The sequence below is a fragment of the Lissotriton vulgaris genome, chromosome 7 (assembly GCF_964263255.1).
Source record: "Lissotriton vulgaris chromosome 7, aLisVul1.2, whole genome shotgun sequence".
In the NCBI taxonomy this organism is placed as follows: Eukaryota; Metazoa; Chordata; class Amphibia; order Caudata; family Salamandridae; genus Lissotriton; species Lissotriton vulgaris.
In genome coordinates, this window is record NC_141695.1 from 1,508,698,717 (window position 1) to 1,508,723,329 (window position 24,613).

The 24,613-nt window shown below is 44.6% G+C and overlaps 1 protein-coding gene across 2 annotated transcripts in view; it reads right to left on the bottom strand.

Annotated features, from left to right (window-relative positions):
- GSS (glutathione synthetase) overlaps nucleotides 1-24,613 on the bottom strand; it is a 673,748-nt gene that overhangs the window by 530,615 nt on the left and 118,520 nt on the right. For both annotated transcript variants that reach the window (XM_086932359.1, XM_086932360.1), the window contains exon 4: nucleotides 15,303-15,378. In XM_086932359.1, the coding sequence (XP_086788485.1) occupies nucleotides 15,303-15,378 (76 nt within the window). The remainder of the gene's footprint in view (nucleotides 1-15,302; nucleotides 15,379-24,613) is intronic.

The window sequence follows — 24,613 nt, forward strand, 5'->3', positions numbered from 1 at the left end:
CATCTGTAGATTGAGAGCCACCGGCGATTGAGCAGATAATCCCCGGGGGAGGATAGCAGCCTCAGTCACTCTGTCAGCCACCGCTCGGGACACAAATAAATAATCCAGCCGTGAACAGGAATCATGAACTGCAGAAAGATATGTGTATCCCTGCTTATTCCCATGGAGCCAACGGCAAGAGTCTACCCAATCAAGTCCCATCACCAGGGAGTGTAGTTTAGTGGGTTGGTGAGTATCCGAGAGTCCCCCAGGCCTCCATCTATCTCTGGCCACCTCCAACACATCATTCCAGTCCCCCCCAACCACAGACAAGCTATCCGGCATATTCGCTCACAAGGACATGAGGTGCTCGACTAAGACCCAGGAGAGAGGCGGGGGAGCATAAACGCATCCCAGCACCATGCGCTCCTCACCAACAGTGCCATAAAGAAACAGATATCTCCCCTGGATATTAGTCCTCGTTTTAGCATGCCTGTAGGGAACCCTGCGATGGATAAAAATTGCCACCCCCCAGATCCCCCCAGAGTGAAACACCTGGATATAGCCATAGCGTTGTAGGCATAACGCCTTCTTCCCCTAGCCTGGGTCTCTTGTAACATGAGAATGTCAGCTTGAGCCCGTTTAGCCTGCTGGAGTATAGCCCCTCGTTTGATTTTATCCAACGCCCCCCTAAGGTTCCAGCTTATTATCCGAAGGGTACCAGGATGGACCTGTTGTCTACCTGATGGGGCTGCCATATGAGACCCTAGTGATAATTATAGGTGCATAGAAAAGTGATTGGTGTGTATGTGGTGACTTAGTACTTGCACAGAATAGTGCGATCTGATAACAAAAACAACCCAACTGCCACCCTCCCCCTATACCTCAAAACCACTGAAGTATCTGTCGCTGTGGCCTGCGGACCCCAACGGGATGTCCTGGCCCACTTCTGCCAATGGATCCCCAACTTACAACCCTGCATCAGCAGGCACTCTCCCTGTCAGACATCGTCTGGCAGATGTACTGGCCTCATTTGTGCTTCTCTGGTCAAATGTAGTAGTGTCCAAGTTTCTCAGGACAATGGTCCCCACAGTGTCTAGGATGACAATGCATGTTGCTGAGGGGTTGATCCGGCCTGGGAAGGATCACTGCACGACTGAGAGCGACCCCTAGACCTGGAGCGATTATCCCTTTTAGGGTTTGGCTTGGGCGGCCTCTGGGTCACTTCACCAGACGAGGAGTCTGACTACCGTCTGGGCAGCATATGGGGATGGACCTTCACTGTCTCATGTGTCCATCAAAAGACCTCCTCCTGCGAGTCAAAGAAGTGGGTGCGGGACTGATAAACTACCCGCCGTCTGGCCAGGCAAGGCATACGGAAGCTTGAGATCCCACAGACGGGCCTTGGCTGACAGAAATTATTGTCTCTGCTGTTGGACCAGCTTTGTGTAGTCGGGAAAAATCAGGATACAGGCATTATCATATAGCAAAGGTTCTTCAGCCCTGGCCTCTTTCAGGATAACATCCCAATCATGGTGGTTTAATAACTTAGCTATGACCGGCCTTGGCCAGGCCGCGAGCGGAGGCTTCTGCATTGGGGCCCTCTGGGCACGCTCCACCACAAAACACTGAGACAGGGACTCTGGGGGGAGCCAACTTTCCAACCACTGAGCAAGGAACCGCTCCATGTCTCTCCCCCTTTGCAGCCCTCCGGGAAGTCAACAAGGCAGAGGTGGTTACGTCTGGCCCTGTCCTCAGCATCCTCCACCCACGTCGCCAAGCCACGTTGGGCGGTCTCCAATGAGGTAACCTTTTTTTGTGGAGGGGTGATTACATCTTCCACCCCAGATATCCTAGTTTCAACCTCAGTAATGCATGCTACGGCACTGCGCAGTTCTTGTCGAAGCAGCATGACGTCAGACCCAACCGCTTCAATTTTAGCGTTTAGGACATCCCTAGATTGTGTGATGGCCGCCATAAGTCCGGCATTATCCGGCATGCCTCCGTGTGTTCCTCCAGGGTCAGTTGTGGAGGCCCCAGGGCCAGTGAACTTGTCCAGCTTGCTCGGTTTGGCAGAGCCCCTCCTATTATATCCTTTGTCATAGTGGCTTCCGAGCCGCTCAGCTCCCAGGATAGCTCCACTCCAGCGCACTATTCAGACCAGACAATGCAGGCCTCAAAATGTAGGATAGTGAGGAGGCTCACTCAAGTACGTGGAGCAGTCCGCTTCTACACAATCAGCCAGGGAGTGTTCAGACCGGACAAGGACCACCCGCCCACACACCACACCAAGAACTAGCTCGGCTGCCTCCGCAGGCAAGTGCGTCTCCCCCCCCCAATGGGTGCCCCACTCCAGCCACTCCAGTGAGGCCATCTCAATAAGCAGACACAAGCAGGACTCCAACTTTCACCACACTCCAGGCCTTCCGACTGCAGCCGCTGCGTCACTCCATCAGTTGTACCGCCAGGTCTCAGTGCATAGAATTAACAATGATGAAGGGACCAGGTTACTAAGTTCGGGTCCTTCAAGATTCCCCTACCGCAAAGGCAGTCCTTCAATTGTGCATGGTGCAGCAAGAAGACAAGGGGAACGAGGCACCCCACAAGTCCTACCGCCCACAGGGCTCCAATATGCAGGTCCGGGCCTCCCAAACTGTCACTCAAAGCCACAGTAGTATATATGTGCGACCCGACCTGGCTACCGAATGCGGGACCGCCAACCAACGAGGGGTTCGCGGAGAATCCAAGGATGTTCTCCTGGCACTCGCTGGCAACTTCATGCCGCTGCGGCTGCCCACGCCTCACCGGCACCTACAGGACTGTCCCCCCGGGCGTGGTTCCAACCTAGCATCCAATGGGGGGCCCCCACACTCTGCACAATCCCCTCTAGGGCCCAAATCAGGTCTCCAGAAATCACCGCAGCAGCCCGGATCCACAATTGTCCCCAGAGAGCAAGCAATTCAGAACCCACCCCCAGTGGCCAGCGCGACCCAATATGGCCACCGAAGCAGGCGCACAGAATCAAGTGAGAGGGAAGGAACAACGAGGCAGCCTACTGGGCATTGGAGCCCGCAGTTAAATGCGGCCACAAATCACCACACCGGCCCAGGATCAATGAGGCCCCCCAAGCAAGGCTTTTCCCCTGCGGCCTGATACGGACGTCAACAACAATGCTGCCGCTCGTGGGGGGAGGGGAGGGGACAGAGAGACGTCCTCTTATCGGGTGTAGTAGCCCGGATCCAAACCGTCGCTGCTACACCAAGTCTTCCTCACCGCGAGGATCCCATGCAGGCACCCATGCAGGCACTCCGCCTCCATCCCCACACGGCACCGGAGGCCCTGGACCCAGCGCACTCCGTCTCCTTAGCAGCAAAAGCAAGCGGTGTTTCCCCGCCTCCGCTCCACAGTCCACAGGCCACAGCCTCCACTGCACTCATGCCGGAACTTAAATATGAAACGGGGCTTCAAAGGCATCCCTTACTCACACCATACACCAGCTGCACTCAATTTACCAGAAATAACCGAGGAAACAAGATTAATGTAGGATAATTGCCATGGGCTGAACGGAGCTCGCCTAGCACGTGTCCACCATCATGGCTCGCTCGGCCATGCCCCATCATACTGCTTTTTTAGTTGTTAATTTGTAGGTTAGGCTATTTGTTGGGAGCAGGCAATATGGTGCATAAAGGCTCCTCTACATGGGCTTAGCGATGCCTCCTACACTTTTTCTGTTTAGTGCTTGTAATGAATAAAATGAGTGGATGGAATTTCTTAAAGTAGTTCTGGCTGTTATGTTAGTGTTAATATTGGCTGGCTTGACTCCGATAGTTGCTTTTCTTGCCCCTTGTGGTCATTCAAACCAGAGTTTTGGAATACATATGCAGTATATATTGGGAGCCTGCAGATACATTTTATCCATAGTGGGGTTGTTTTGAGACCTACACCTACTGGCCACCTGAAAAAGTGGGTAATGGAGGGAACACACCATCCTTGTTAGCAGTTTTTTGCTAACGAATTGTGTACTTGTATGTGCATTGTGCTATGTGGTGCACATTTGTTTAGTTGTTCCTCACAGTATTCTCTTCTTTTGTATTATTTTGTATCCTGTCTGATCTCTTAATATTTCAAATATAGTCTTAAGGCCCCATATTTGCATAGACTTAGAGGTACTGAGGGTTGCAAAGTTAAATGGCCCTCTTTAGGTCTCGCCTAAGCCAGCGCATGTACTGCACTGGCGAGACATTTAGTGAGTGGGCTTTAAAAAACCGACCACAGCTTTTTGTGTGGCCTAGAGTGTGCGGTTACTCGCACAGTTACGAGCAGAGGCACCATCTGGCTTTCCTCATCATGGCTCATTAAGCGCACGCTCGTGGCACGCAATCATTGTCACTATCGCAGCCGCGTCACTTTCACAACCGCGCGGCCAATGCTTGTTATTTATTTGAAGCCCTTTATGCATTCTTTTCTTGTTTGCCTCGACTTTGCTCTTTGTTCGCTGCATTAGTTTCCCTTTTCCTCCTTTTCTTCCTTCCTTCTTTGATTTCTTTTTTCCATTCTTCTTCCTTCCATACCACTTTCCTCCATCTTCCCTTCTTTCCCTTCTTCCTTCCTCTTGCTATTCCATTCTACCACCCTACTCTTAACATCTCTCACCCTCGTTTTCTTTCTTTCTCTCCCTTCTTTTTTGCCTCAGGTCCTCTTGTCTACACCATAAAGAGAAGAAAGCCCAAGTAACGCGTTTTTCTGGGGGAAAATGTGATGCTTTGTTGTCGATATCCAGTTCTCACCAAGGATGCTATTAACCTGAATATTAGATTCAGGGTAATGCATCCACCTTATTTCCTTCTCGTTGACTCCCTTTTTTTCTTCACTAGCGTGTTTTCTTCTCTTAGGACAGTCACATAGATATGGATGGCTTTCATTGCTGTCTTGCCGCCCCGTTCTTTACAGTGAATTCTTGCCGGCTCCGTCCCTCCCCGCCCCCACCTTCGGTTTACAGCCCCAATCAACAGTGAATAGCTTGCTGAAGCACCATTAACCCCTTCGATGCTGGTGACGGAACCGTTCCGTCATCAGACACGGTTGAGCTGTGCTGATGACGGACTGGTTCCATCACGACCACACCCATTATCATTGGGGCCCAGCACAGGGGGAAAATATCAACAGCAGCGATGAGGTTAAAGCATTTTTAGAAATATGTAAGCACAGTGCTGCACTGGAACGTTAATAAATTCTTTCCATATGAGCTGGCAGGAATATGTAAAGCGAAAACACAATGAATGTAAAAGCAAAGCATGGCCATAAACTTGTATTTAAACAGAGGCTGAACACGTTACAAAGCACTGTTTTTATCGATCTCCTAATGTGCCAGCAAGCTCGAATTCCGGAAGCTGGTGACCAGTTGTAGTGATGTTTAGATTTGATAGTTTCTCTCAAGCGGCCCTGTTCTTTGAGATCAAAAACAATTATTTTAGAAGCCCTCATTAGCATAATAATACAAGCATTGGCATAGCCAATAGGTCTCACCTTTGGGACCTTATAAGTGTTTAGTTATCCAGCACAATATCCTTTGCACAACAACATCAACTGTTGCATGGCTAAACACTTATAAGGTGCCAAAGGCGAGACCTATTGGCTATGCCAATGCTTGTTTGTTTTGCTGAAGATCAACTGAAGCAAACTCGCAAGAGGTTTGAGTAATGACACGCAACTGTGTTATAGGCTTGTTTTGCTTACAAAATGTGGCTCGGGACTTCAGTTTTATCGCTCCTGGCTGGGGTGTTCGTCTGATTGCTCCTGATTTGATACTACTAATTTTTGAGGTGTGGATAGATGAAGCATTTGTTTTTAGGTTTGCAATATGTTCCTAATGTAGGTAGCAGGAAAGGACTGAGTTAGGTCAATGATTATAAGATTTGTAATGAAAGAGAGAGGGGGTTTAAATCTTATTGGCCACCTTGGATTTTTGTGCAACAGGACTCCAATATAGCAGTTGTGAATGAATTGTAGAGAGGACACCCTCTCTGAGAGTGAGACAGAGATGTCATCAAGGTGTCTATGTAGGAAGAGGATTAGACAGGTATATCCTGGAGAACGTTTCCTTCACCTGCCTCCTCTCATCTTGTCACTTTTTCTTTGTGCCCCAAACGTTGCAGACCTCCTACTCCGCTGATGTATTCCCTGAAACAGTGGCCTCCTGTCACAGGACTACATTCAGTGTCCCACTGATGTTGAAGAAAGGCAGCAATGTAGATCTTTGTATAGTGGTTGATCATAAATTTCACTATAAGATCTGTCTATTCCTCGGACCAATTTTTCTTTCCCTTCAGACGTGAAAGTGGGTTCTCCATCCTTGAAGATGACTGTTTCCTGGTTGCTGAAGGATAACAAACAGGAACAGGAGAAAATCATACTCTATGGTGTGGCTACCATTGTGGTTGGAAGTAAATCGGTGTCACGTGTGAAATGTGGGTCAAGACTCGGCTATTATACTATGTGGTAGTAGTAACTTTACGGTTGAAAAATTACACTGCAGCGGATTACCCCCTGAACTGCAGGGGACGGCGACTTTTATGCCTACACCAAGAAGAATCCTATGCTTGGAAATGGTGAACAGCCAAAAAGTGAATAGCAAAAAGCAAAATTACTCCTAGGTGTACAAGTTAATTTACACTTGAGTAAATCTATGCGTCTGAATGTACCTTTTGTGAGTGAGTATTCTATTTATTTGTTGATTAATTAAAATCATTACAAACAAGGATAGATAAAAGCAACAAACATAAACAAACATATACTATGCACATAGTTATTATCATCTTAAAATGATCATCTTAAATTGCATTAATACAGTCAATTCCATAATAATATTAAAACGTTTACACAATGATTAAAATACAGGTATTAACTAAAGTACAATATATTGGCAGCAATCACTATTATAGCAGCATTTAACTAAAGTGACAGGTGTTAGCAGTAGGAAATACAAGTATAAATACATTTTTTGCTGTTTTCCATTTGCTAGCTATAGTAAAGTGCAATGTGCATAACTATAGTAAATTATACTAATAGACCCTTCAACTGGCCTACATTTTGATTTAAACAATTCTTAAAATAAGTTTCTTTAAGTATTTTATATCACGATAAATGGTTGTTTACTTGTTCTTCGTCTTTGAGTTTCTTCTCATCAATAATAATGAACTTAACAAAGTGATAAATAAGTTTTATATTGGCCCCACTCAAACAGGTAATAATTGCTTGCCTGCATGTTCTAATTCCTAGTTCATTAAAAATTGGTTTTAGGATCAACTTCCGAGCCTCTGCCAAAGCTGGGCATAAGGTTATTATGTGTGTTAATGTTTCCTCCCTTTGACTACAAAGCCTGCAAATGCTTGATGACCATTGATTTTCCCATTTTGGTATACCTTCCTTTGTCGGATATCTTCCCAGCCTTAAATACATAAATGTATTCTTAAGCCTAGGTTTTAAATGATAAGACAAGTAAGATTGAGGTGACAGCCTACCGAAAGAGTTAGCAACTGTCCAGAAATGACTTCTTTTCCTTAATTCCTCCTTGTCCGCTATAGTCGTTAATAATGCCATTTGATTCATTTCTTTTTTAAAAACTATCCTGCTCCATCAGCCAAATTAGAGCAGTCAAAGTTACTTATGCATTCATTAAAATACAGCTGCCAATTTTTTGAATATTCTCCTTCTGAGATTTCAAGCCAGTATAACTTTGCCAGTGATCCTTCCTCCGAACGGACTAATGTTAAAAGAGACTTCAAGAATGTAGATTGACGCGCCAGAGATTGGTTTTTCAAACCAAATTCCAGTCTTATGTTTGCTCGACTAATATATTTGGAGATTTTAAAAACAGTTTTATATATTCTAATTTCTATATCGTCAAGCACTTTCGCGTCTTTGCCCCTAAAGATAATTGAGCAATATTCCAAAGATGGCATTAATTTTGCTCGCATCACCTTTATCATATGGTCGTAGTTGGGCCATAATAGTTTGTCTCTTAATTTTCTAAAAGCAAATGCAAGTGAGCAACCCCTGGCTTCAAGATTGTTAAAATGTTGTCTAAAAATCAGACCGTCGTCAAACGTGATTCCAAGGTATTTGTATAATTTCACATTTTCAATTACCAAACAGTTAACCCCTTCCACGCTGATGACGAGCTGGGCTCGTCATGGCGTAGCCTCCTCGCACGCTGATGACGAGCCCAGCTCGTCATGAATAATGTAAAATAGCAATTTCCAGCACAGGAGGGGAATTGCCTTAGCAGCCAAGGTGTTAATATTCCACTCTTTAATCCTAGGCTTCCCTTTTCCCATAGTCATTATCTTTGTCTTTTTTATATTAATTGTCAGACCATTTTGTGTAACATAACCATTAAAAGAGTTAATTAACCTTTTTAATCCTATTTCTGTTTGGCTCATTAAAATCGTTTCATCTACATATTGCATATATTTGATTTCCTGACCATGAATAAAAGGCGAATGCGAATTTATATTTTTTAAATGGGCTGGTAAATCAGCCATAAAAAGATTAAAAAGGCAAGGAGCCAAAAAACACCCCTGTTTTAGTCCCACATTTGTAGCTAAACGTTGGGTCATATGTTTACCATCGCCTATTTTGATTTGCGCCCAGGTGTTGGAGTATAACAGTATAATCATTTTTCATAGAGACTCTGGAATGCCCCAATTCCGTAGCTTCCTCCAAAGAATATTTCGTGGTACAGAATCGAAAGCAGCTTTTAAATCAATAAAACAAACATATAATCTTTGCTTCCTACCTTTGGCTCTCTCACCTAATAATGTTAATAAAATCGAATTCGTATGGGATGATTCGCCCCTTCTAAACCCAGTTTGAAATTTAGGAATCAGCTCCTCCTGTGAGGCCCAAGTTTCTAACTCATCCAGCAAGCAACTAGCAAATATTTTTGCCTCTACATCAGTGAGTGTAATTAAACTGTAATTAGCCGGATTATCCTGCGGGCCACATTTGTAAATCGGCTGTATGATACTCCCGTGCCAGGATAACGGAAGAAAACCTGATTTAAGAATTTCATTAAATAAAAGCATTAATAACTCCGGCCAATTACTCAATTCAGCCTTAAATATTGCATTCGGGATACCATTTGGACCCGGTGCTCCGTTGGATTTGATCCTTTTTATCGCTTTTTTTACTTTGTCGAGCAACCAGGGTTCCATATCCACTCTACATTGAGGAGAGATGCCACCCCCACTCCCCCTATCTTTTACTTTATGCATGTCAACTAAACTAGTATTACTATATTTATCATTATCTAAATATTCTGTATCAATTTTTTCATTAAAAAAGCTCACCCAACTCACTTCATCAACATTAGCACTGCTGCCTCTATTATTACCATTCTCAATGTCATTAATGATGCTCCAGAATAAACGAAGATCTTTGGATTTACATGCGTGATGGACTTTTGCCAAGTTGATTCATAATAGGCTTGTTTTGCTATCCATATTTCCTTCTTGTATCTGTTTTAACTCTCTAATTTTACATGATCTACTGAGACGCGGTAGCCTGTTATTGTTCCTGTGAAGTAATCTAATTTCTTTATTAAGTTTTCTTTTTTGATATACTAAGTGGAAAGAATACCATCCTGGGCTCCTGGGATTTAGTGTTATACCCTTACAGGGCTCGTCTCTAGCAAATTTAGCTACTAATTTATCACACAAATGGGATCAAAGCTCAACTATAGACAGCCCTTCAGCATATGCAGAATGCGTATCCTGAATTAAACAGCCAAGAACGCCCAAGATTTTATCCTCCGTTTTTCCATTCCATGTTAACCTTTTGAGATTAAAGGCCGTTGGAGCTTTTATCAAAGTCCTAGTTTCTGGCAGATACTCCGGATCAATGTCAAGGAGAATGACTTGTGGATTGTGATCGCTTTCAATCCTTGGGACAATCTCGTAATTTTGTACTAAATTATATAATTTCTCAGACAGTGTAGTATAGTCTATTACAGAGGAACAGTCAGCTTTGATAAATGTTGGAATATTATCCGAATCATGTAAAATCTTTAGGTTGTATTTTTTAAACTCATATTCGGTCCATTGAGCTAACCGTTTTAAGTCAAGAGTCTGCCCATTAAAAGGAACAAAGTGCTATTAAAATCACCTGAAATAATAAATACTGAATCCAAATGCTCATAATATAAAGTTTTTACCATTTCCCATAGCAGGATTATTTGAGAGGATCTAACTTTCTTTTTACAACTTAAATACACATTTAATAAGATAATTGAGTGACTGGCTATTAGTTTAACACACTGGAGCCATTTTAAATGGAGGTCAATTTCAAAGTGAGATGCTTTAAGATTTGTAGAAATATATATAGAAAGACCACCACATGGGCAACCTGAGTTGGCTTCATGTGTTGCATTATTACAGTATTCAATATAGCCGATAAAGGGTTCATTAGACGTCGACCAGGTTTCCTGCAACATTATTATACTGGAAGCTTTCAGGAAATCCATTACCCCTTGGTCTTCAATTTGCAATTTTAAGTCATTGGTGTTCCAGGAACAAAGAGTCAGAGGATTTGAACTGCATCAATCCTTCTTTTCAAGATTTTGCTTAGTTAATATTCCTGGGAGCAAACTCCAATCGTCTTGTAACTCTGGGACTTTCTTCAATGCTTCACAGGTTCGCAAACCAGACTGGCTACCCCTTATCTTGATGCCGTATGCTATGTTTAATTCCTTAGACGCGCCTGATGCATTTTTTCAAACTCTAACCTGTTCTATTCTTGCTGTTTTTCTATCATCTCGTTTTTGACTAGCCATACATATTTTATTATCATCACTTTTTTGCTGCATTATATCAAGGGGCTTGTTTGGAATCAACACCATTAGATAACAAGATGCTTGTGGTCACCAAACTTTAATACCCCATTTCTCAAGTACGCTAACATTCGCCATTATTTTGTCCGCAATGTCCATGTTTAGCCAAGTTGTAATTGTTATCTCCTTATAGGGGTATTCATCTTCTTTCTTAAATTCCACTGCATCCAGATCCATAGTTACCACATCTTTAAGATCTGTAATAACACGTAGTAATTTCAAGATATTTCACGGTTTAATATATCGTGCGGGCCTCTAGATATATATTGGGGGCTGAAGGCTACTTTCCTTGTTTCGGGCGACAGGTTTAAATACTCAATATTCCCTTTCTCCATAATAACAGGGGGGCATGTATTTTCCATAACTGGTGACCCATCTCTTTCCGTCAGCAAATTCCCTTCTTCGCCTTCCTTGATTAATCGCTTTTGTGTCCCTAAATGGGCCCCTGAATGGTTCTTTTATCACCTTGCTGGTCAGTGTGATTTGCTAGTATCCGATTAACAATGTTGTTTTGAGCTCCTTGGTCGACCACTAGTTCATTACTTGATATCCGACTTAATTCAATCCCTAGTTCATTACTCAGGCTTGTTAAATGATTGTTACACTTAGCTGGATTCTTAATTTGCCCAGATTGCAAATTATGATCTTCTGCCCTTACACTTATCATTTGATCGGATACTTTTTCCTTTATTATTATTGGTGCTTCCCCTATGGGTACAGAACCGGATGTGCCCTCTACCTCCCCTGGTTTTTTTGTACAACACTCCAATAATTGGTTTACATTTACAATTAGTCCTGATTTCTTATTGGGGCCAAAGATCGGAAAGTATGAATTTATTTCAGATCCCTTTACTTTCAATGAATTAGGATCTACACTCACTTTTTTACTAAGAGTTTGTAGTTCATATGCTTTTTTATTGTGAGTTTTCCTTAACCTTTTCCTAGCCCTTTATGACAGATTTGTCAGTTTTGGTGAAACCCTTGTTTCTTTGCTTTGTTTCGAACATGCTTTTTCCAAATTACTTGAGTCATTGATTCCACCAGAGACATCACTGCTCCCCCCTTCTATTGCTAAGCTATCTTCTAAAGAATCTAAATGAGGGACTTCAGTGTGAGCTTGTGTATTGCGAACATCTTTTACAGATTGAGATTTAACATCATCACTCAGTCTGCCTAAAATATTAGATGGTGCAGTCATTTCATCCCTACCTTGCCCATTTCTACCCGACAACGATTTTACTTCTTGCACCATGGAACTTAGTACTGAAGGCAGATCCAAGATCTTATCAATCAACTGTGCACAGGTGCAGGTTATATATGAAGTTTCCTTATCTGCTTGAACTTTCATAAAGATATTGGTTAAATGCAAGAGTTTTGTGTCAATACCCGCCACATGGGTTGCTAGAGTGTTTAATATATCCACCTGAACATCCAATTTGTCTGAGTGGAAATTTAGAGCATTAGTAATTGAGCCCATGGTATGTATTAGACAATCCCATAAACCCTGCTCTGTGCTAACCTCACTCTTTTTTTGGTTGGCCTCAGCTTTAGATGATGACGGTATATTCTCTTTAAGGTCTGAGCTACATTGATCGTTTGTACTAATATTCTTCTCTGAGCTACCAACATCTTGATCGAACAATGATTTATTAATAGTGAGGCTATTAAAGCTATTCTCCATTACTATACTTGATTGATCCAGATTAATCAAACTAACATTACCATCTTTAATTGAACAACTATTTGGGACAGGCTGTAAGTCCTCTGTAACTAGAATGGATTCGCTGGATCCATCTTTGAAAGCTGGAATTCCAACATCAACTCCATCTCCAGCTTCAGCTCCTTGTACATACGTATTATCAAACACACTATCATATTTATTTTCATTCAGTGCCTTCAGCAGAGACAAATCACACCCTACATCCAGCCCCTCAAAACCCAACTCTTGACTGGCAATTTGAGAATCATTAGCCGGCCGAGGCTCCAACTGCGCTGTAGAGTCACAGGCGTGAATTTGCGCCTGAGCTTGTAACCGCCCTGCTACAATTAAGGGATGGGGTGAGGGTGCGAGTGCGGGTGTCAGCGCTTTTTCTGTCACAACCTCTTCGACTAAAATCTTCCTGTCCTGCTTAACCGATACAACATCCACTTTTACAGGCAGCTTAGTTTGGGTCAGATCATTAGCAGGGCAACTTTCTTTTTCTTTTTTACACAATGGGGAGGACAGGGGAGAGGAAAATGTGCACTCACTAAACCTCCCGCTAGGTTTGTCCCTCTCAGAGAACTTTCTTTTATGGTTTTCTTTGTGAATATCTTTATCTGACTGTATTTGATGGTACTTAAAGAAGTAGTTCTTTATAGACGACTGTGCCACACATGGAGACTTCATATGAACATAGTCTTTACTTAGAGAAGCGGATAAAGCCCTTTCCTCAGCTGGGATAAACAGATTCTCCTCTGAACAGGCACTTCTTCCGTTAATTAACACGTCTCCCTCCTGTTCTCCATTTCTCTTATCCCAGCTAAGTCCGGCTGGGTCTTCTCCAATCCCTACCATCACTTCTGATTTCACCTCAGTCGACTTGATTCGTTTAGAGCTTTGCGGGGCTCCACGCTGGAGACCAGACCTCATCATGAAACGCACAAGATCACACAAGGACCACTCTGCTCAGCACCTCCTCTTCTCTTTGAGATCGTTTGAGTTTGTGAGCTTGCGTAGGGTTTTGCAGCTCTCTTGCGTACTCTCACTAACAACCTGGTGCTTCCCAGTCTCTGTAAGTCTCTGTAAGCGCAAAACCTCACCACCTCCGCTCTATTTTCCGCTCCTCCTCCCAAGCCTGTCTGCCCCCTCTGGGTTGAAGCAGCTGCCGTCAGGGAGGAACAGCATGATTATTGCATATGTGGCGTGGCGTGGCGACTACTCACTCTGGCGTTGAAAAGTTAAAAAGTTGAAAAGTGCTTGTTTTTTTTTTTTATTTAGTTAGGGATTTAATGGAGTTTTAATGGAGTTCTATCCCAATGGTGTGAACTTGTTAACACACTGCTGACAGATTCTTGGCTTGTATATCGGGCAATTGATGGCAATTGATGACTAGTGTCAATTGGCTCGGCTGCTGTCTTGCTGCTGCTGCGAAGGATAACCAAGGCACCCGTGGTGCGGGTTGTTGTTCCTGATTCAATTGATTCTTACTCCGGGTGCCACTTACTGCAATGCACTGCACTGCTGGTGAGATGTCAGTGTTACGGGGGGATGGCGGAGTTCACTTCCGATTCTCAGTCCGTATGTAATATGCACTATGCCTACCTCCAGCCGCCTCCAGCCTCCTCCCCCTACTGCACTGCCAGTGATGTGGGTGGGGTGGCAGATCCGATCCAGAGGCACACCTCTCCTGATACCCCCCTGATGTCACTGCCTACCGTCGCGTGCCCCTCCCGGGGCTCCGTAGCCGCCCCCAGCAAAGCACAGCACAGCACAGACCTGTTTGGCGTGGCGTGGCTCGGCTGATCGAAGGCAGAAAGGTGCTCAGCAGATGAAGCAGGAGGGGGAAATTTGCACACTGCCGCTGCGTTTGTGGGCTAGATGTCCATCAGCTATCAGCTATCCGTCAGCTTGCGGGGGTTTCCATGGGCTTCCGTGGACTTCCGTAGGCTTCAAGGGGCCTCCTCAGGGCAGCACGGATTCGGATTCGGCAGATATGGCGGGCACGGATTCGGCAAACTGATTTCACGTCTCTTCAGCAGCACGCTTGGAATGGCGTTCCGGAGTTTCTGGCAACTGGCCTTTTGTGAAAAAGGTCACCATGCTTTCAAGTTTCGGACTATGTTTTCTGTTATCCTCAGGTTCTCATCAGACACTGGAAAAAAATATAACTTATTGGATAAGAGTAGTTTTTGGGAAGAAAAAGGAAAATGGGGCTTTTCCTGAGAATTGTATTGAAGAAGAAGAAGAATGAATGCTGTGAACTCTTATGTTCTCTTTAAAAACTACAACCTCATGAGTCTTTCAAAGTTTTGGTTACTGATATTGTTGACAGCTGTTAACATGAATAAAAGGAGAAAAATGCGTAATCCTCACAACTGTGTCCTTAATAGAATCAACAAAAATTCCTTCACGACAGTTTGGAAATTTTATATTTTACCAACAGTCTCTGGATTTCAGATTTAAAAGCTGTACTAACCACCCTCCCTTCTAAAAATACAAATGAAGTAATAAAGAACACAATCCTTGACCAGGAAATGAGAAGCAAAGAAAATCTTTTATCTGAGCTAACTGCTGTTCATCTCCAATATAACTGCACCTTCCAAATAATGTTCAGTTCTTACATGTGCAAGATAATGAAACAGTTTATAAGCAGAACAAATATAAATAAATAAAAGGTATCCAATAGATCGGAGAAGCTCATCTGTTTTATTTCATTTTTCATTTTGATCTTACCTGAGCTAATCCTTCTTCGATAACTTGCTTGTAGATTTTAAAAAGCCGAGCGATAAAATCATCAACTTTAACAGTACTGAAGAAGAAAACACAAGTGCAAAGTTACTAGAATGCTGCAAGATACTGCATGAAAAAAATGCTACCAATATGGTACTGTGCAAATGTAATCTCCTTTAGATGTTATACCAGTGCTCTGTTACACAAATATATTCTTTCCATCAATGTGTTGCACAACATTATCTCATCCCTAGTGGTCACAAACAAGGCATTTTTAGACCATTATTAAGAAACCTAACTTGGATCAGTTGGATCCCCCAAATTATTGTGCCGTCACTCTTCTATTGGTTGGGGCTAAAATTATGTAAAGCATTGTTGCTTCTCAAATATGCAATTTTTCTGAAACCTCAGCAATCTTGGAGAACTCAAGGTTGGTTTCCTTCCCAACAGAAGCTGCACTAATAGCGTACAAGATGACCTTCTGAAGGCTGCCAAAAGCCTCTCCTAATACTAATAATACTGGATTTGTCAGCAGGCTTCGATACAGTCGAACATACAATACTCGCAGCCCAGAGAAGTTATGTTTCACATAATACTTGGATACTGTGGTGATAACAAGTGATTTTACTGTTCAAACTGCATTGTTAAAATTGTTTTCGAAACGTGTGGTGCACGAGAGTATCTCAGCCACAAGAATGCTTTACGCGATACTCCGCGACTGCTCAGTCAGTGCGAGACTGCGCCACGGAGCAGTACTCTGCTCGCTTGGAGGGGCACATGTGGGTTGGCGCTCGGCCCGCGACACACGATTCTGTTAGTCTGACTGAGCACTGACAGTTTTGGAATCATGTGCAGGGTAGCCGTTCACTGCTAAAGCCTTGCCTGGAGAGTGGCACCTCACATGTAGGGAGGTCTGTATTCTAACAAATGAATTTCCCCATTCACTGTTGATGCCCTGAAGCAGGGTCGGTAGTGAGCGTTACTGAGAATGCCCCCAGGGGTCCGTACCAACGGTGGCCTGGAAAACCTCTGCAGGGAACAATCTCCCAGGCATTATTACCCATTATACTGTGTCACTGGTGGTAAGTGTTCCTGGGTGTAAACCAGAAAACTGCGGGCTCTACCCGCTCACAAATTCATTGACTGGCCTCCCCAGTCCCTAACTTGCAGCCTTCTGACTGCCCATATTGCCCTGACAGCTGCTCTGCAGCTCTATATTCACTTCTACTTACCTTGCCAGCCGTGCTGCGCCCTAAATCTTCCTTCATGGAGGCTTCTAACGATATTTATGAGGATCCCTTGGCGTCCCTGCCTTGCGATGATTATTTTTATGCTGCTGTTGACGCCTCTATTTACAGGGTGGTGGACGTGGCCATAGGCCCCATGGAGCAGTGCCTTGCGCAATTAATTGCGTGTGAATGCGTCAAAAGGACGCAATTGGTAACGGACATGGCAGGGCCCTCTACAGAGCACACAGCTCCCCTGGAATCAGACACAGGGTCAGCAAAGGGCCGCAGCGAGAAGGGTGTAGACCTTGGCACCTTTGACCATCTGAAACAGGCCTTTACGGCCTAGAACATTACTGCCATGCCCCCTACAGCGGAACTGCTGGGAGTTCCCCTATCCCCATACCAGCAGGACAATGACTCACCCACTGAGGATGAGGCAGGATCTTCCAGGCTCTGGTTGCCTTCTCCCTCCCCCCAGTGAAGCCCCGCTATGGTACCGGGGTCAGACATGCTGGACCCCAATTAAATTTTACACCCCAGTCATCGGAGTGGGTTCCCAGGTGCAAGGTGGCACATTACGTGTCAAATCGTCTCCTCAAGTCCCTGGAAAAGGGTGTACTTAGCCACCTGCTGGAGGAGTACCAGAGGCTTAATCTGGAAGGAAAGTTCGCCCTAACACCTGATATAGATCCCAGAATGGCCACTTTCAAATCCAAACTCATAAAGGAACCCAAAAAGTGCATCGACCGGTCTTGGAGAGCTTGCCAAGACATGCTATTGTAAGCGGTTGGTCCTCTCACCAAGTTCCTGAATATGGCGGACGACGCCAAGTCTTTGGGTGCCATTATATCCCCGGAGGCTCTTTCTGGGTGGGTGCGGAGGGCGATTCTCTTTCTAGTTAATGCCAACTGCGCTCTATACACGGAGTAGCGGCACTCCCTACTGATTGAAGATTGGGGACCTCGGAGGCAGGTGCTGTGGCAGAAGGAGGGCTCTTTGGCAAGCTCTTTATAAAGGAGTTAGGAAGATTTGTGAATACATTTACCTCCATGGACAAAGACCAAACGACCATAAAAAGTGTTTCTTCTTCCTGGCCTTGGTAGGGGCCACACAAGCTGCAACCCACACTCCCCCCAGAGAACAAAGCTTCAGGTGAGGCTACTACCAAGACCTAGCACGCTTTGTTAACTTCTACCCCACCAGGAGCCAGCGGTGCAGAGGCTTCCAACCCCACCAATTCAGGTGAGTGTTCCCCCTTCTTCTGCGGCTCAGGTAGGGTGGGGGGGGGGGGGGGAGACTGGGGCGGTTCCTCCACTCCTGGAGGTCTCTCAGAGCAGACGCCTGGGTCCTGCAAATGGTACAGGGGTTCCACATAGAGTTTTACAGCACTCAATTTAAGGCCTCCGCCTTCAACCGATCAACTGTTCTTCTCAGGAGGCCACGCTTATCAATGCGGAGGTCAGCTCTCTGTTGGAAAAAGTTTCTATTTGACCTACAGTCATCCACCCTCACGGGTTTGTCACCAACCTGTTTGCAAACAAAACAGACGGGACCAGCGCCCAGTTATCAACTTACGAGAGTTCAACAAGTGGATAGAATACTGCCACTTCAAAATCGAAGGCACTCACCTCCTGCGAGACGTTCTTCTATCATCTGAATGGATGGTCCACCTAGACCTCAAAGTTGCCTATTTGCCAATCCCTATTTTCCTTCCTCACAGACAGTTCCTCCAGCTTCTTAGGTGCCAACAGGAGTTTGAGTTTTTCAAGTTCTCTTTTTGGGTTCTCTTCCGCCCCTAGGTGCTTCACCAAGGTGCTCAAACCAATGATGAAATTCCTAAAGGCACAGGGATTGTGCATTATCATATATCTGGAAAAAATGATTCTCATGGCTCAGTGCCCCCATCAGATGTCACTCAAGCTACAGACTGCAATAAACCTTTTAGAAAGTTGGGGGTTTGTGGTCAACCAGTCAAAGTCGCTCCTGGTTCCTTCCCAGAAGATGACATTCTCGGGGTCCGTAAACGACTCAACCACATATTCTCCTAGTCTTCCATCTTGAAAGATTTGAAAAATACAGCACAAATTAAGGGCAACCCTGACTAAACCCCGTACTTTCCCTGCATCAGATGGCGCGCCTTGTAGGCTTTCTCATCTTTGATTCAAGCTATCTTACCAGGCCCCTGCACTACTAAGTGTCTCAAAGCCTCCCATCTAGGCAGGGGACTAACATACTCCCAGTTGGTGTTCCTCACAGACGAGGGGTGGGAGGAACTCTCCTGGTGGCTTTCTCACATGGAAGCATGGAATAGGAGAACAATACTTGTTTTAGAGTCTGATGCCAGCAGTTCAGGATGGTGCGCACAATGTAGTGATTTTTCCACTGGGGTTTCCTGGTTCCCTTAGGACAGACATTGTATATCAACTGCCTGGAACTCCTAGCAGGTTCTTTCGCAGTCAGGTGCTGGACAGAATACAATCATGTGTGCTTTCATAGACAATGTCTCAGCTGTTCGATTCATCTATTATCTGGGGGTCACGTGTTACAAGGTCTTGTCAGACCTGGAGGCCAATTTTTGGTAGTATTGGATGGGTCATCAGGTCTCAGTAACGCCAGAGTACCTTCCAGGTTAAGCGAATGAGGTGGCGGACTGACACTCCCATCATCCAGCATATGGAAACTCCATCAGGACAGGTTTGCCAACCTTCAGAAAAGGTGGGATCCCATTTCAGTGGACATGTTTGGGTGCCCCCTGGACCATGAACTTCCCAGGTTCTTCAGGTGGAGACAAGATCCGCAAGCAGTGGCAACGGACGTCTTTATACAGCATTGGGTATCGCATCAATGATATGTGTTTTCTCTGTTTCCAATGATCACCCAGGTCTCAGCCCAGATCCGGAGACAGCAAGCAGAGATGGTGCTGATCACCTCAACATGGAGGTCTTAAGTATGGTTTCCGACTTTTCTGGAACTTTCTTGCGGTTCTTTAATCCGACTCCTCCTGTTTCCCCAACTTCTCCTCAGTTCGGAACATCTTCCACACTGAGTGGTGTTGGGGAGCTCGCTAGGTCTGATGGCGTGGCAGATTACAAGGGAAGCTTAGACGTCCCGGGCCTTTCAAGGCAGGCTGAGGATCTCTTATCCAGTTCACGGACAGAGTGTACCATCATGCGGTCCAAATCGGCTTGTACTTGATGGGCATATTGGGGTCTACGACAGGGTATAGATCTTGTTGTTGCCAATGTAGTTCAGAAACTCACTTTCATAGCGAGCCTGGCAACTGAAGGTTTAGTTTACCGGACCATTAATACCCTTCATTTTGCTATTTCAGCGAGACATTCCCCAGTGGATGGATACCCAGTGGTGGAACACCCTTTTGTGTGTTGTCTCCTTAGAAGGATTCGACTGTCTCTTCTGCCGGTACCGCGCAATTCGGTGCTTTAGGATGTCAACCAAATGCGCAATCTGTTTTATCCTAGCAACCAAACAGTTTCACCGAAATTGGCGATGTTATGCCTGGTTTACGATGTTCAGGCAAAAGATATAATGAGCAGGATTTTATCCCCCTTGGGAGTTTCATTTACTATTTATAAACTAAGTCTAACACCTGGACGATTTTTCATCTGGCTCTTCTGGACTCCCCAAAGGTGGGCGTTGTACAATGTCTTGATGAAAATGAGGATATGTCGGAGGAGTTCAGACCCCCAGGTGAGCGAAAACTCCTTATTGCTTTGGGGAAACCACATAAGGCTGTGTCTTCTCCCACCATTGCTTGGTGGGCGCGTTGGGTGATGCAAGAGGCAGGAATCAACCTAGCAGCCTTTGGCGCTCATTCAGCCAGTGGAGCCATGGTTTCTAAGACTTTTTCACTGGGAACACGATTAGAGGACATTATGAACGATGCAAACTGGTCCTCAGATTCTACTTTCAAGACGTTCTACATTAAGCTGGTGCTGGACATTGCTCAATTGGTGGTGAGCAAGCTTTAATTCAGCAAAACCCTTGCCTGCAGTCCCGAATATTCCTAGATACACTTATTTGCCCATGCTTATATATTACCTTCTCAAACTTTTTTATCCCATTTACAGTGCTAGATAGCACCCCTATTCATGTAGGCCCCATTGCCAAAGTGTTTCTGCGCTTGAAGAATATTTGCATGCACTTCCATTTCTACCCATGTCATACGTGCCAATAGACCTCTCTCAGCAGGGCGACTCACAATTTTGTAAACCACATACAGCTTTATTTTTGCGGTCTTCCCCCTAAAATTGCCTCCATATCAATGCAAGTAAAATAAATTCTTTAGTTTTTTTTTTTTTAAACGTCCCTCTTTCCTGCTTCCAAATGCTGGCATTATGCTGTATATGGGGTTTTACTTCCCTGTGCCAAAGGAGAGAGCCAGCTTGTCTGGAAATGTGTATGTACTGAAAGAAATGTGTATTGGAAGTACCTTTGATTCAAGTACAAATGTCAATACTTAATAATAATTAGTGTGTTTAATAGATGGGACAACTGTACTTTTCTGATGAATCGCATTGGTGTAAAATGCATTTGGAAAAAACAAAACTATTAACGAGTCTAAGAAAAAAAATCAGGCAACTTCTGCCTACTTTGGGAGTGTTAGAATGTGGGGATCCAGTGAAATGTGGAGCTCATCTCCCTCAACATGCCATCAATTAAGCACTACGTTTACAGTTGGAGGCATGTCACTTACAAATCTTCGTCATCATGCGTTAAAGTCTAATTACTTTAACTGAAGCCAACAGACCATTCAACATTAAATGCATTAAAGTTTTGGTGCGCGGCTCCCCTGGCTAGGTTTGGTGACTCCCCAGGGAGCCACGGCGCACAGTTTGGGAACCACTGGTGTAATGGAATTGCTGCCTATAATCCTTTAAGAATGGCTACAGCAGCTGCAGAAGTCATTTGCCACGTTTTTATTTAGGTATGTGTCCCCTTTCCCCCTTGTAGAGACTGGAGAGTGACCCACCCAACTTCCTACTTTTTAGAAATAACATGAAGTACATTCATAAAGGGACGGTTTGCACTTTTAAATACTGTTTTATACACTTTTTGAATACAGCTGCATAAGTTAAACAACAAATATATTCTCCTGAGTTCTTTCATTTATCGCTACACAGAAAGCCTTACTTATATTCACAAATACATTCATCAGATATACCTTTATTATATTTCTGAGGATGTCATTACTAGTATGACTTTTTTCTTCTATGTATTCCACTTCTTAAATTACATGGGCTTGTCAACTCATAGTGAAGAGCTCAGAAAGAACAGTGTAAGTGTGATAACAGTAAGTCTCACCTCTAGGGGTTCTCAGTATGGGCAGATCAGGCCAGGAAGAGATGCTTGGTAGCCACTGATGAAAGGATGTCACTGGGCACTGCCATCTACAACATACCTTGTGGGATTACCAGTGCTTCCAATGACTTGACTGGACAGACATCAGCCCCAACCTACAGCAGACCACAACCAGCGCCGCACACAGGACAAGACCAACAGATAGCTGTAGGTGACACAACACATTCGCCTTCCACTTTTTCAATATGCTGCCTCTATTTTTTAAGCATACCTTTGTTTTACTCCCAGCAAGGCCACAAATGCATGGCACTGGGCACAATTATAGTGGATTGCACTGCTGGCAAAAGGTAACAGGTGGCAGCACACTCCTCCCTTCAGTTGTCTTTGGGGGCAGAATGAAAGGCCCATGCAGTTGGCTGGGCATGAATATTTATCTGTCGCTTAGCCAAGCCCAATCAGAACATGGCTCCTATGATGTCATTATTAACTCTCGCTAAAATTGACAAATTTTCGATGCAGAGGCTGATTAGAACACAAAACAATAAAAAAAAAGAAGTAAAGTAGTTATTAAAGCCTTACTGTTCTGATCAACTAAGAAAGGCCCCCCTTAAAAGATGGGTCCCTAGGCCGAAACCCACTTTGCCCATGCCTAAAAACGTCTCTGTGTTAATGCATATGCAGTGTAAGCGGAGGACTCAGCCACTCTAAGTGAACTTGTATCAGAGGGGCCTGAAATTAAACAATAAATGTAGAACATAGAAACAAGACTAAAATCATTAATTTATCAAGGGATGACTCACTCGCTGGTGTGGGACTCGATCAGGAGATGGCTGCACCGCAGCTCTCCTCCATTTACGAGAGTTTCACTCCAGCTCAGATGATTGCATAACAGTCACCTGTGCCAGGGAGACGCGACTGCTACCTCACAGGAATATCAAAAGGCATGCAAAACCTGACACCAGGTGTGCCAAATAAAGGCCTCCAAAGTTCGCTGAGTTTTTAGGGTGCACCCCGATAAAACTCAATACTCGAAAGTTCGCTGCACTTAGAGGAACGAAGCGTGTTAATGCTAATCTGTTTATTCCAGCATTGACATCACACAGTTCTTCTTCATAAGAACGTAAAGTGTAGTGCGACAGGAGTGAGCGACTGTACTACTACTACTGCCAGTCATGCCATCGCCTTACTCTCTCTTACCGACTCTCCCGAGACCTGCAACTTAAGTGAAAGGCACGGGCCGGCCGGCGCTGGTGGCAGAAGACTGCAGCTGCCAATTCCATTTTGCTTTGGTCTGACACGGACCCATCGGCCCCTGCTGCACGTGTAGTTTATACTGAGCATGACAATTCTGTCAAGCCAGCGCAGCTCTGCCCGACCCTATGCCCCACCCTGAGGCTGAAGCGCGTGCAAAATGCAGTGAAAATCGACAGCCATGATTTTAAAATGTTCCCAAAGACGACACTTACAGTATTAGTGTACTGTGCGCTGCATGGGGGCCCTTGGAGCTGCCCCCCCGCCACCGCGGGGGCCTTTGTTCAGAACAGCTCCGATGAAAAGGAGCATCTGTAAGAAAGTGGCTCTGTATATACTGGACCAAAGTAAGGTACAGTGCCGGTATTTTGCGGTGGGGTTTTAAGCGTGTTTGGGAGGAAGTGGAGTGAAGAAAATGTTGGACTGACTCCGAGATCGGTATCTTTGCTGCTTCTCTGGAGTCAGTTTTCTCTCGCGCCGCCTTAATGTTCCTTTTAGGAACAGAAACAAACTTAACCGTTTAGGCGCCCAAATAGCGATTATTTTATCCCTTGTTTGAGTATAATGCGCAAATAGGGCTACACCCAGAAACGTGATACCCTTTTTAAATAAATGTTGGACGGACTCGGGGGTCGGCAATTCTTCTGGTCTTTTGTAGTCAGTTCTTTCCACGTTTTGGTAACTTAGGATAGAAAGAAATCAGTTTCAGAATCGATTTGAATAAGATTTTTTTACTTTATGATATTCTATGTTCGTATGCTAAGCCAGGGATATGTCTTGACTTTTGCTATGGGGTCTGAACAGTATGCCCTTTCTTACAGTAATGAATGGTTGGATGGCATAAGCATAAGATGTAGCTACAACCATGCATAGATATTTTTATTTTCTGTATAACTGTTGTTGTTGGATTATGATTATCCCACAGAGCGAGGCCTCTTCAAATTTGAGCTTGTGCCGAGAGAGGTGAGGTCCAGTCCTCGACATGCATTAGTAAGCATTTTCTATTTTTTCCTACCACTGTATTTTTAACTCGAGGCACGGTGGCGCTGTGCTCATGATGAGCTGAGCTCGTCATGACACGCGCGGCGCTCACACGTGGGGATAATTCCCCTGCTGTGCCGAGCGTTCTAAAGAAACGGGGGTGGTCGCACAGCGCCACCGTGCAGCGTGACGAGCCAAGCTCATCACAAGCACCGTGGCACTGCGCGTGCCCCCCAGCGCCGTTGGAGAATTAGCCCTGCGGCAAAGGTGTTAAGAAAATGTATGCCAATAAGACTGAAGGTTACAGGATGCAGATTTATTTTATCCTCACTTATCTTTCAGATGTCGCAATAACATCATGTTTGTACAGAGGATCCGAATACTGATATAGTAGAATTCAAACAGTATATATGAAATCCTATGAATTGCAGTGACAAAGTTGTATACGTCTAGGTCCTGAAGAAAGCCAGGGAGAATTATCCTATTGGATGAAACATGTCGACCGCATAAGCAGTGATTAACTCATAACTGCTT